Source organism: Vidua macroura, chromosome 4 (genome assembly GCF_024509145.1).
Source record: "Vidua macroura isolate BioBank_ID:100142 chromosome 4, ASM2450914v1, whole genome shotgun sequence".
NCBI classification, from domain to species: Eukaryota; Metazoa; Chordata; class Aves; order Passeriformes; family Viduidae; genus Vidua; species Vidua macroura.
In genome coordinates, this window is record NC_071574.1 from 15413573 (window position 1) to 15427172 (window position 13600).

Consider the following 13600-nt stretch of genomic DNA (forward strand, 5'->3'; position numbering starts at 1 on the left):
TTTTAAATCAATGTCAGTGCATTCTAATGATCAACACATTCCCCTGAGACATAAAACAGCAATTCAGTTCCAAGTTCATCTCTGCAGATGGAAGCAGTGTGATCCAAAGTCCCAGCAGCTTCCCAAATGAACCATGCTAACAAGAAAAAGGTAGTGACACTTACAGGATTGCTTTAACTGCTCATCTGCCTTCTGAGGATAAATTGGGTGCCAGGAGTAGTCAATTGTAAACACAACACTTGGGACCGTCCAGCATTCAACCCATCCAGCCCTTTCAAAAGGAAATAGCACCCTTTTATTTCAAGCATAATACTTCTTTTAAGTATCTTTAAAGCAGCCTCAAAAGTTCATGAATCACAAACAAAATTAAAAAATAAGCAAAGTCAACATAAAGATATAAACATATATCTAAATATCTCAGTAAAACTCACTCTTCTTGAGTAATGTTCCTCCACTTGGGTTTGCCCGTTTTCTGACCACTTTGACATTCTGCAGAAATACAAGACTCAGGACTTATTTTATTGGGCTGACAATCCTTTACCAGCATAAAAAGGGAATATTTACTAGGATGACAATCAGGCAGATACAAATGAAGATCAACATCTTCTCCCTAAAAATCAAATATCAGCAACAGGAAAGTTAATTTACATTCACTTTCTGCACAATGCTCGTGCTATTTTCATGTTTGTATGTGCCATCATCTTTATTTTACAGGCATAATTAGACAAGAAATCTGTTTCCCAGCAAGTTGCAATGCAATCCCAAGAGCTCTACAGTTTTGAAGGCTTACAAATAACTTGTACATAACCAGAGCAGTCTATAAAACACTGGACAGCTTTTAGTGATCACTTCTACTGCAGAAATTAAATAACTAAAACAAGCTTACTCCACACCTCAACTAAATCACATTTTAAAAAGAAAGAAACCTATAAAACATTGATTTCTTTGCTATCAAATTATACCAAATTAGCTACATCACCATCAACTAGTTTTTTTATTTTTAGCAGCAGTAGACAGATTCTATTTTAAGCAAAACAAAAAGTACAATAATTCAAAGAATTATCTGCATCTGTTGAAACACTTTGTGATCATTATTTATGCTACAGAACCTCTTAAAAATATGGAACATGGCTTTCCAAAATGGTTTGGGGGTAGCCAGTACAGTATTCGATTCTATCTTTGAACACACATTAGATTTTCCCATTACATAAATAAAGGGGAACAAAATTCCAAGTGATAAAACACACACACAGACACACAATTTAAGTATATATAATAAATATACATATTAAATGTGTATCTATATGTTCATGTGAAGCATATGCATGTTTGTATTTCTCAGAAATATTTTCATTTTTGTGTATATATGTATATATAAATTAAAACAGCCTATAACTAAATGTTTCACACAAGGAAACTGAAACCATTTACCTCTGGGTTACTTAAAGAAAAATTCTAGGAGCTGATAGTGTAAAAGACTATTTTTCTTTCAAGAAAGAGTCTCACATTTACAAGACAAAAAGATCTTACCCTTAAGGAGAATCTAGTATTGCATGTGGTCGGAACAAAGTCAGTGAAAGGCAGAGAAAAAACAATGTTCAGGGTTTCTCCACAAGCTGCTAGATAAACTGGGAGGGAAAAGGAAAACCAAACAAATTTGTCAAAATTACTCCCTCTTTTGCTCTTTCACAAAGTATCAAACATACAGGTAGAAGTCATTAAAAGATATTGAACAAATCATGACACAGAATATTACCATTTAACTACACTGTACTTGGAGTAATAAATTACTGTAATTATTCTGAAAGTATTTACTACCTACAGCTTGCTCTTTCTAGAAAGACACTGTACTTAGCACAAGGAAATTGCAGGCAAACAATCAAAATAACTCTAATATCTTGGTGCTTTTCTTTACCCAGCAAGGTTTTGGGTGTAATTCTAGTACTTTCTCTCTATATACATTTGTATACACTGTATTTTGTTGATGATTTTTGTTGTATATGCTACTTCTTCCAAATAAAAAAAGTGATCTCACCATTCTCCTGTTGTTTGGTGGAACAGTCAATCCAGTTGTGCTGATTTGCTGCCCAGATCATTTCAAACTGATGGAACATGACTTTGAAGTTCCACATATATGGAACAAACGAAAAAATATCAGGTGCACTGTCACTGGACCAGTCTTGGATCAAATCTGGACCCACACCAAGTAATAAAAAGTGAGTTAGTAGCTAGCAGGTGAGTGATTCCTTAGGATTTTTGTGTTGGAGAAGTTGATTTTTGCTCTGACCACGGCAGCAGGTTACACTGGGCACTGTGGCACTACCCAGACAATGGCTCTGGCCTCACTCAGGGGACAACTTTATTAGCATGGCACCCTGCCTGCACTAATTAAACCTTCCTCCCAGCAGGGCTAATTAGCCCAGGCCGCACCGCAGTGATGGGGCTGTATTCTTTCCATTACTGCAGCTGGAGCTTCCAGCAACAGTTGGGTGGTGGTGTACCACCTGGCATTGCCTTCTTCCTCACAGCCAGATTCCTGAGGAGCAAATTACTTTTCCTCATCATCTGTCAGCCACAGGGATACAATCCAAAGCCCAAGTAGTTGAAAATGAGCCAAGCAAAGAGACAAACCAGGAGAAATCAACATCATTGGTGACAAATATTAAGCAAACCAGCAGCCGTGATAAGAGTTCTAGTAAGAAATAAATTTCGGATCACTTAACTGCAAATCAAATTTATTTAGATATTAGAAAATTAAATTATTTGTACTTCTACTCAAATGTAAGACTATTATGTAGTTGGACATTCTATAGGCATCAGGAACTCTGTCCTCAGAAACTATTTGTTGCCTTAAATACATGAAAACAGAGAACTTGACCTTGCACAACTCAGCAAAATTTGAAAAGAAATCTCAAAGAAAGAATAATTGACATGTAACTTATTTAGCAAATAGGTTACCTGCAAAGAAGCTCTTCTGAGCAAAGATGAAATGATAGGTTGCTTTATAAACCTCCAGCTCACACTGCCATGTCTGTGGCATGTTCCATATCCGGGGATAGCTGGCATTGATATGGAACTGTGAACAAGAAATTAAAGCATCAGGATTACCTGAAAAGGTAACAATGCCTGACCCTGTCTCTCAGCAGTTTTCACATAGGTACCCTGCTGAATAATTAAAACTGTTTTCCTGCTGGGATGAACAGAAGGTACTTCCAGTTCCTTAATAATTTAATCCCTTTCTCTCCTTCTGTGTTTGAAGGTCAAGTGTTACTGTATTCATTTATTTGGAAAGGTAGAGTATGAGTTTCAGATACATCTGCTGGTGTAGATGTACAAAGCAATTTAAAATGCAGAAGTTTTCATCAAAAGCATCACTTTTCACAATACACCAAAAGAAAAACCCCCAAAAGAGGTTATTTTTCAACCATTGATATATTGCTCAAATTCAAACATTAAAAATATCACTCAAATAAGATAATTTAAAAACCCATAAGAAGGGTAATCTACACCCTTCTTGCAGTTGCAGTACTGCAGAAGTGAAATATTAGGCAAACAAAATAATAATGCAGTATCAAATCTGTCTCAAGTAGTTCAAGCACAGTCGAGTGCTTTTGAGTACTTGTGCACACATATCCTTTAGCAGAGCTAGTGACTGTAATCATTAATTAAGGCAAAGCCTGTATGGACACATGGTTACATAGTAAATAAGGTAATATTTGTAAATACATAATTTATACACCAAGTTAGTGCTTTTTAAGTCACTAAAGGTTACACACATGCACAATTATGTCGGTATATATAAATTCCTTATATATTAAGGTCTTGCAAAACACATTAAAAAGGTATCTTCCTGCATTAAGAAACTAAAGACTGCTCCACAGAAAAATAACTATGTTCTTTATTTAAAATCCTCTAGAGACTGAAGCTTTGGACTTATTAATGCACACTTACAGCCAGCATTTCTGCTTCCAAGAGAGTCCTGTACTGCATGCTGCTGGTGGCATCCACGTGGAGAAGCTGCCCTTTAATTGTAGGTGAATAGCCTGGCAAACAAAAGTTATCAAATGATCATTCAGACACAAGAGTTATACAAATATTTAAACAATTTTTACCAGTGACTTCAGCAGTCCACTACCAAGAAGTACCCTGATGGATATTTGCCTTAATATCTTGCAGTGAATGAAGTATTTTTGTTCCTTTCCTGAGGAATATACATCTTAAGATTACGAAGGAAAAACACTAAAAGACATTGACACACACAGGAATTAAGATAACTGTTCAGGAAAAACAGTAGGGAAACAAATCAGGCTTAGCCTTAACTCACCATTTTCACCCACTGTCATGGGAATATTTATTTCCAAATAGGATCCCGCACCAACATTTACATGCACAGCATTTGTTTCCTGCATTGCAAGAAAGCAAAAGAGTCCAAACATGATTTCTAGGTTTATTTATGCCTCTGGCTGTCACTATCCACACCTACCTGGACTAAAGCACCTGATGAATAAAGTCTGTCTTCCCTTCAGAAAATCACTTATAAACTATCAATACATATTGATACAAAATAACACCTTTTTAAGGTTTAACAAATGCTGACTGAAATCCAATTAGAGAAAAAGCATAAAATACTCTGATCCAAGGCCTGGGAGGACAGACTAATGTACATATCTAACACTACAAATCTAATCCTTTCAGCCCCCTCCCTCCCCCAAAAGAACAAAACAGGGGTACAATGAAGTGATGCTGTATCCCATTTAGAAAAAGTAGCAACAAGGAGAAGAAAAATCCCAATTCCTACACGTACAAGTTTTGTTCTCCCCAGTGTCATCTCTTCCTTCAGTATCAGAAGAAATTGTTTTTTTATCTATCATCATGGTGAGCCTCATCAGAATTTAAGATTGCACAAGACATGCCCAGATCATGAAGCCCCAAGACTGCAGGAGCTGGCATGGCTTAAGATGTACATTTAAAGCTTAAAAGAAACTTAAAGTAATGCCTCTAAGAATACATTTCGCTTTGAAAGGTTTGCTCATAATTATAAAAAAACTACGATAAAAATTACCCAGCTTTTAAAACCATAATTCTGTAGTAAAGACCTGAGACAAGTAAAACTCTGCATAAGCAAAAAGCACAGTGCAACCACAGCAGACAAGTTAATTTCTTGATACAAGTTTCATTACTTACCCTGTTCTTGGTAAAAAGCAAATCAATGGTGGCATCTGCAATGATATTCATTCGCAGCTCAAAAGCAAGGATCTGTCTTGGTTTCCCAGGCTGAGCAATTTCTGAGACTTTCATAACTTGGTAGTCTGGTGGGAAGAAAAACTTCCACAAGCAATCCCTAGTGGAGAAGAAGTTAAAAAAAAAAAAGAGTTGTTTTTTGTTCTCAGTATATTTGTGCATCTACTTGGTTCATTTAACTATCTTCCTCTTAGCTGAGTCTTTAGACAACCAGTGGATGTGGTAAGGAAGAATGTTTGTTGAGTATCTTCGTCATTCCAACTTCGTCATTCCATCTTCCAACTCAGTAGTGAAATCCCCAAAAGTGTCAATGGCAAGAAGTTAAAATGTATGGCTTTTGTCTGCAAGTTAATTCAGAAGGCAAACATTTTTCTTTTTATTCCACATTTTTCTTTTTATTCCTAATCCTTGGTTTATAAAATCTGTTACAAAAGCATAGTAGCAAGTCATTTATTTATTCTTCAGTTTGCCATAAATAATTGATGCAAGCCCAGAAATAAAGAAAATACAAAACTTCAGGACCTCAGAATGGAAACCACATTTCTAGATTTATAACTGAATGTGCCATGAAATACTGGACAGGAAAGGCAGAGTGATGAAGCACAGACAGCAGAGATTACATATGTCTCAAGGAGGTAGAATTCCTTCCTGCACCCAGCACCTGGCTGTTGTAGCAGCTTAAAAGTTTCCAAACTTCCATGATCCATCCACAGGAGGATGCAAAAGTGTTCCTACTATGTAACTAGGAACTCTATGCACTAAAATGCTCTCTGCACTAAACTGCTTTCTACTGAGCCAGTTAAGATTATAAAAAGCATTCCATTACAGGGCAAGCTTTCTTTGGAGTATTAAAAGTATCATTAATGATTCACTGATCTCGTATTTCTAGCAAAGGGTTATAGAAAGCGACATTTTCTCTTAAATGCACTATCATATCTAATGACTACTCTTTGGGCTGCCATCCTCACACTCCTGAGAGACAGGAAATCATAACAGTTTCACAGGAGAATTAGTGAAGGCCAAGTACCAGCCTGTAATTAACAGGGGAAAAGAGGGAAAGCACTGATTATGTCACTTGTGCTTAACAGTCCTTCACTCTCTAAACAATCCTATTGTCCTCGCCAGAAATGCGCATGTGCAAAACATCCAGGACCAAGTGAAGAACAATACAACTCTAGCCTAGTATTTTGTATTAAAATAGCTAGATAATAAATACTTTGGAGATAACATCAAGCAACTGATTGTGCTAAGCAAGGATAAATTATTCCTCCCTCATTATTTTCATAGCCAGATTTCTGCTTCCCTAAAATTTCCTCATCAATATGCAGTTTATTCCTGTATTAGCTAACAGGAGCTTGATAAATCTAAAGATCACCAATTAACAAGTTAAACCTTTTACTTGATAAACAGTAAAAATACTTTGCAAAAAATTCTACAAAAAGGGAACATAATCTACTGATTTAATAATGAGAGTAATCCTAACTTTGGAAGGCCAACAAGATAAACACCAGTGAATTTACTAATCTTAAACCATTGTGGCAGGACTCTTCTTCAGGCTTGGTCTGCCCTAAAACACACAAATTAGAAGTCTGAGCAATCACACAATGGAAACTTGAGAAAGCTTTCTCAGTAATACTGGATATTAAGATGAAAACTGTAAATCATGGTCATACCTCTGCCTATCAGCCCAAGGCCCATAGTTGAAGTCTGTCCCTTTCCCACACACAATGTCCAAACCCCAGCATGGTGGCAGGTCCTGTAATTTGCTGTCTTCGTTGCTGGCTTCTCCATCATTACTTTCCTCTGTCTCCTCTGGTACAAGACCTGTATTACATAAAATAAACACATTATTAAAGGAAGCTGCTTCAAATTAGCATGAGAAATATTTGCTTAAGCACAAGACAAAGTGTCCTCATGTCAGTTTTATTTGAGAGCACTACGGTATGTAAATATCAAGACAATTCAACGCAAACTTCCAGTGAAAGGCCAAGAAATATGACCAAAAATAATCCAAAACTGCCATCTATCCTACAGCTGTACACACCAAATGTGTTGTCTTTGTTCAAGATTCAGGAAATACTTCAAGGGCAGTCAGAGCAACAGCATATTTATGATACCTCTACTGGCTTCAAAACATTCCATTAGCTCTCTTAGCATATAGATTTTTCACCTTTAAAAAAAAAAAAAACTATCTTTGTTTTGAACAGATTGTACCTGGTTCATCCATATAGTAATAGATATCAACATCATTGGACTGCATTACAACAAAACCTTCACCCATCAGCCTCGGTGGTCTGCAGGGAAAGAGTGAAGAGATGAAGATTGACCTCTATGAATTCAAGTACACCAAGATTGATCTCTATGAATTCAAGTAATTTTAAATGCAGCATATTAAGCATAATGGATTTGCATAATGATTTCAGAAAAAAAACAAACCCTTGACCATAATGTTGCTATTATTATTATTATAACTATTACATTAAATAACTTACAAGTCTAGTTAACTCAAGCATGAAGATACCAGGTTCTTCTCCACAAAGGTATTTCTCAGGTATTTGAAACCACAAGTAACAACTGAAGTTCTACTTTCAGTGTTTCTTTCAGTCAAGAGTTCCTTTCTCCTTGTCCTATATTGTTCTTTCACCTGCTAATTGTTTTCTTACTAAAATAGCCCTCTACACCAAAGGGACAAGATTTTCAGTAATTAGACCATTAGTTAATTAAAAAAAGAAGAAAAAAAGCTGTTCTGCCTCAATAACACTTCCCTCAATATTACAGAATCTAAGTCATAAAACTACAAGATGAATATTGCAATCCCTTTCCCACATTAATTTACATATTAATAATTTTACTGCAGAAGACACTATTGAAGCTTCTCAGTCCCTTTCATAAACTGTCATTTCTTGACAAAAAAGAGACGATTCCTACAACTGTTTAGGAGTGTGACCCCTTAGAACACATAGCCCGTTTTACCACAGCTCATTTTCAAAGGCAGGAAACCTTGGAAAACATGGAAGACAGCAGATGTAGAAATCATGTACTGTCAGAAACTCTTCAAAAGCAACAGAGCAGGAACCTTAAAATTAAGTTTACCTTGCGAGTAGCAACAGCAGCAAAAGACTAAATACTTTAACACAAACTAGATAGTGGCAATAAATGGAGATTTTCATTATCATTTTAAAGTATTCCCTAATATCTATCCTGAACTACCACCTTAAGCCTGCTGCCTCTAAACTTCTGCTTTAACCTGCTTTTCCTAGCACCATTTTTTTCTTTTCTTGAATTTCAGAGGACTTATTTGCAAAGAGCGATAAAAGTGTTGAGATGGATGTTTGTAAAACAAAATGTCAGTTTCCAAGGTGAAATGTTGATGTTTGTATTGATTTGTCAGTCTATTACAAATCTCAAGTCACTTGGCTGTTTTTTATATATTCACTGCCTGTAGGAATTTCTCTAAGTTAAAACACCCAGCTTGAATTTTAAGCCAAAGCAGTGTAAGAGGGCAGGTTCTAAAGAGTCAAACATTCTCCATTTCCAGTGAATTGGGCAATTTTTTTGAATTTGCCCAGTAAATTAGAGCACAGTTTGTACACAGATGCCATCCTTCAGCCATCAAGAGTTGCAGGAATGGTAAGAGCATAAAAAGCAAATACTTAGAGGAAGCAGGAGGAAAACCTAATAGTTTGATCCTATTTTGTTTTAATCTTGTTTGTTTTCCATATTAGTTGCAGAAATTTCCTTTGTCGTCATGTTGGAAGATTCTGTGCACAGCCACAGAATGTTCTTTGAAAAACATAAAGCCATGTCACAAACAGCAGTATTTGGCTGATAAAAAGCCAATTGAGGTACAAATGATATACAGTTTATTTTATTACTTCATGCAAGCACTCAGGCTTGTGTTTGACTTCCTTCAGTTTGTTCAAGCTGCCTAGCCCTGCTTATGCAGAATACACAGAGGTAAAAAGATCAAAAATCTGTCTTCAAAAGATGATGATAACTCTAAAAGATAACTCTAAAAGATAACTCTAAAAGATAACTCTAAAAGATAACTCTAAAAGATAACTCTAAAAGATAACTCTAAAAGATAACTCTAAAAGATAACTCTAAAAGATAACTCTAAAAGATAACTCTAAAAGATAACTCTAAAAGATAACTCTAAAAGATAACTCTAAAAGATAACTCTAAAAGATAACTCTAAAAGATAACTCTAAAAGATAACTCTAAAAGATAACTCTAAAAGATAACTCTAAAAGATAACTCTAAAAGATAACTCTAAAAGATAACTCTAAAAGATAACTCTAAAAGATAACTCTAAAAGATAACTCTAAAAGATAACTCTAAAAGATAACTCTAAAAGATAACTCTAAAAGATAACTCTAAAAGATAACTCTAAAAGATAACTCTAAAAGATAACTCTAAAAGATAACTCTAAAAGATAACTCTAAAAGATAACTCTAAAAGATAACTCTAAAAGATAACTCTAAAAGATAACTCTAAAAGATAACTCTAAAAGATAACTCTAAAAGATAACTCTAAAAGATAACTCTAAAAGATAACTCTACCAAGTATTATACAGCTTTTGCCCAATTTGGGGTTTTTATTAGTATTTCCTAAACCATGAATCACCTTTACAAAAGTCAACACCTTAAACTTTGCATTTCAGCTAGAAATTCAGTGGTGGCAAAGCCTGGGTACAGCCCTTGTATCTGAGAGAAGGAAAAAGATCTTGGATACAGGATGCCACATCCCTGGAAACATCCAAGGCCAGGCTGGATAGGGCTCTGAGCAATCTCATCTGGTTGAAGATGCCCCTGCTCATTACAGAGGGGTTGAACTAGATAGCCTTCAAAGAAACCTTTCCAACCCAAACTATTCTGTGATTCTATGTTTAATAATAGAGCAGAATACACACAAAAACCACGTGCCTAGAATAACACAGAAAACCAGTGCTTTTCTCCATAAATGAAATTCATTCAAAGATCCAAAATCAAAAACCTTCAGAGTGGTAACAAATGGCAACTGTCTAAACACACTGAGTAAAATAAAGACATTGAAGTGCAACAAACCTTCTCTTCTTTGTGTTTCCTAAAACAAATAATAAAACAATATGGATACAAGAATACCCCAAACTTACTCATCATTTTGAAGACCAACATATCTTGGACTTGGAACCAGCATGACTCGAACATTTTCCAATTTTCCCTTCACAATGTGCATGAACTGATCAAGGTGGCTTGAAGGTGGTTTCGTGGTGTATGTCAAAAAGGCATCGTCAAAGTTAATGCAAAGTGTTTGCGGCTGATAATGATTCCCAAATGCCAAGCGACCCTAAATCAAAATGCAAACCTAGTAACTCACTGGTAATCACTGATCTCTTATATTCACATATCTATTTACACTGATCTCTTACATTTAAGTATTTATTTACCTATAAAAATGCAGTTGAATCAGCCCTAGGCAAATTAAGAACGTGAACACAAGTCCTGGCCATAACCTGCACATATCTACAAATATTACCTTGTAGTTTAATCTCTGAATTTTTTCTACTATTAACTCAGTAACAGTTGACCTGATTCTTTTTTGCTGTTGTTGATTTGGTTGTTTTTTTTTTTTTTGGGGGGGGGGGTGGGATGTAACATCAACTTTTAAACAACATGTCCAAACATCCCTATTAAAACATGCAGAGGGGAAAAAAAAAAAAAAACAATCCCAAACACCGGCCAAAAAACCAACACACCCCATACTGTACAACACCCACAATTTAATTACTTGGTGATATTCTGGAAATCATTACTAAGCCTAAGGCACGAGTATTTCCCAGAAGCTAGAACATAACTGTGTTTCCACCACACCAGCAGGATTTGTGACTGTGTCAGGGGAGTGCTGGTGATGCAATTTTAACTTCTTCCAAGCATGAAGGCAAAGAAAAACTTTAAATAAAATGTGTAAGAAAAATGAATGGCAAGTGTCATTTTTTAAGCAAATTCTGATAGTTTCCTAATAAGGATCTTTTCACTCACCGTGCTCACATTGACTTTAATGACTGGAATAAGTGACCTCCATGAAGAAGAGGGGTCTTGAGATTCTGTTTTTACTTTTACACTAAATAAAAAAAAAAATTAAAAAAGGGGGTTATTATTTTGTGTTTTCTTCAGAAGAATCAACCAAATTTTTCTTCTAGATGTCTTCAGAACACAGATCTTGGGGAATATTCCTTCCCCAGAAGGGTGCCTCCTGCAAAGGACCTGCTAGCAGACAACTTGCCAGGCTTCCCAAGCCTGGGAGAACAGCAGGAAGCACATGGAGCTACACCTTGGTGCTGACACAGGTAGGAAACAAGCATGCCTTGTTTAATTCAGAGCAATAGTTAAATAAATCTTCCTCAGAGGATCTAGGCCTATTCTAAATACTCCTGTTGAGGCATGGGATTTTTCATTTCCCAAGACACATCCTCCTCAAAGGCAGAAATCCTTCCTGCACCTGTAAATAAGGGCTTGAGATAAAAACACAACAAGACTGGCTGGGAGGCAGAGCCCTTCCTCAAACTCACGACTGCCACAGCATCCTGCAGCTGCCCACTCTGAAATTTAGCAACTGGCCAAAAGCAGTGGCAGGACTCAAGTCTCGTTAGATCCTCTCTGCTCCTGACAGTAAATCAGTCTGGTGAGGTCCTGCCCAAAGAGAGGCTAATTATTGAACATCTGACTGCACTGCACATAAGCCATGTAAAACTCCTTAGGTTTCTACACCATGTTTTCTGGGGTACCCCAAAAAGAGGAATTAACAGAAGACAGTTTGTGTAGCTGTACACAAGACCATAGAGATCCTCACATATTGCCTATTCAATGTCTTGAGCAGCTGTTACTTCTACTGAGCAAAACCATTATTATTCTGCCAGCATAATCCTTTTCAACACATGCTTCCTCTCCACACTGTATTTCATATAGATTTTTCAGCCCGTCTCTGAGCATTAAACAAGAGTGCTTGGTTTGTTTGGATGTGTTTTTTAATTATTACTGGTAGGAAATCTGAGGAAAGGGAAAAGATTCAGACTGTCAGGCTTGTCAGTGCAATTTCTCACTGTTGTGCTTCCCTCATTTGGCCTCCAGAGAACATGTTAACAAAACATTCCCCAGTTAGTTCATCACTTTGCAGAACAAAGCATAACGAAATAGTAAAATTAATAATTATTTACCTTTCAAGATTGGCATGTGTTCTCTGCCTCCCATTCACTTCTGCTCTCTCATCATCTTTCTTTGCTGGAATTATTGTGGGATCCAAGCCAAACAGTTCTTGAAGTTGTCCATAAAGCTCAGAGCGGTTATACACATGAAATTCAAAGTCATTCACCATAATATACAGCCGAGTTTCTGCCTTTGGATCTAACCAAATAGCAGGAAAAGAGGTTCTAATTCTATTTCAACACTCCCTTGGAATATTTACAGTTTCTCAAATATGCACATTTTGCAAAACCAATCCACACAGTACTGAACAGCTGCTGAAGTACATATTAAAAAGCAGTAAAAAACGCCACAAAATAATTACAGCATTCTAAGCAAATCAGTAAAACTTGGCAAATAAGACAGCTGCATACAAAATATTAAATCTGAAAGACATTTCACCCCTAGGTTACAGTCCAAAAACAAATCCAGACAGAAACTGCACAAAATGGTAAATGAAGTTTTTCAGTCTCATGTATGAAAACAAATAAACAAATATCCATCTTGATTCATAGAACAGAAGCCTCGGCAAAAAATTCTGCTTTTTAGCGCATATATCACTGAGACCAATTCCATCTCAAAACCCAAATGGTTTTCTAGCCAAGCTCGCTGGTACAGCATGCCTGAAGTGGGAAAAAGCTTTCTTTTATAGAGAAACAGAAAACACTAATATGCAGAACTAACCGGATCACACTCATTTTGCACAATCAGTCAACATTCTCCCAGATTTAAGATTTCAACTGTTATATCAGCTTGGTTCTCTGATCCTTAAAACCTGTTTTAACATCTGCTGATCATATAGAGAGCTCATTGTGACATACTTTTGCCTCAGAAAGTGTGACCTAATTATGCAGTTAATGTGAGGGAAAAGCTTGCACCACTTCCCCCTAATTACCCAGTTGAAAGAGTGCCCATTACACATTGACTCAAGAGACCTGAGCTGCTCTAAAAACCTCATCTGGTCTTTAAGTCAAACAGACTTCAGGCAGCTGAAGAATCAATGGTTATTACAGCAGTCCCCAAGCTGTAATTCAGAGGGTACAAACTGAAGGCAACATTTCCCAAAGACATGAGAAATTAAAACTCAGAGCAAACATTTGTGGTCAGGGTCAAAAGAAGAAATGCAGATGCCCAAGAGC

General features: G+C 36.4%; 1 protein-coding gene across 2 annotated transcripts in view; it reads right to left on the reverse strand.

Annotated features, from left to right (window-relative positions):
* The window catches only part of BLTP1 (bridge-like lipid transfer protein family member 1), an 87750-nt gene that overhangs the window by 59245 nt on the left and 14905 nt on the right, over positions 1-13600 (reverse strand). For both annotated transcript variants that reach the window (XM_053975255.1, XM_053975254.1), the window contains exons 6-18: positions 12437-12623; positions 11262-11343; positions 10376-10569; positions 7456-7535; positions 6915-7065; positions 5185-5341; positions 4325-4403; positions 3952-4043; positions 2959-3076; positions 2036-2191; positions 1531-1628; positions 432-610; positions 165-271 (exon numbers count right to left, since the gene is read on the reverse strand). In XM_053975255.1, the coding sequence (XP_053831230.1) occupies positions 165-271; positions 432-610; positions 1531-1628; positions 2036-2191; positions 2959-3076; positions 3952-4043; positions 4325-4403; positions 5185-5341; positions 6915-7065; positions 7456-7535; positions 10376-10569; positions 11262-11343; positions 12437-12623 (1680 nt within the window). The remainder of the gene's footprint in view (positions 1-164; positions 272-431; positions 611-1530; positions 1629-2035; positions 2192-2958; positions 3077-3951; positions 4044-4324; positions 4404-5184; positions 5342-6914; positions 7066-7455; positions 7536-10375; positions 10570-11261; positions 11344-12436; positions 12624-13600) is intronic.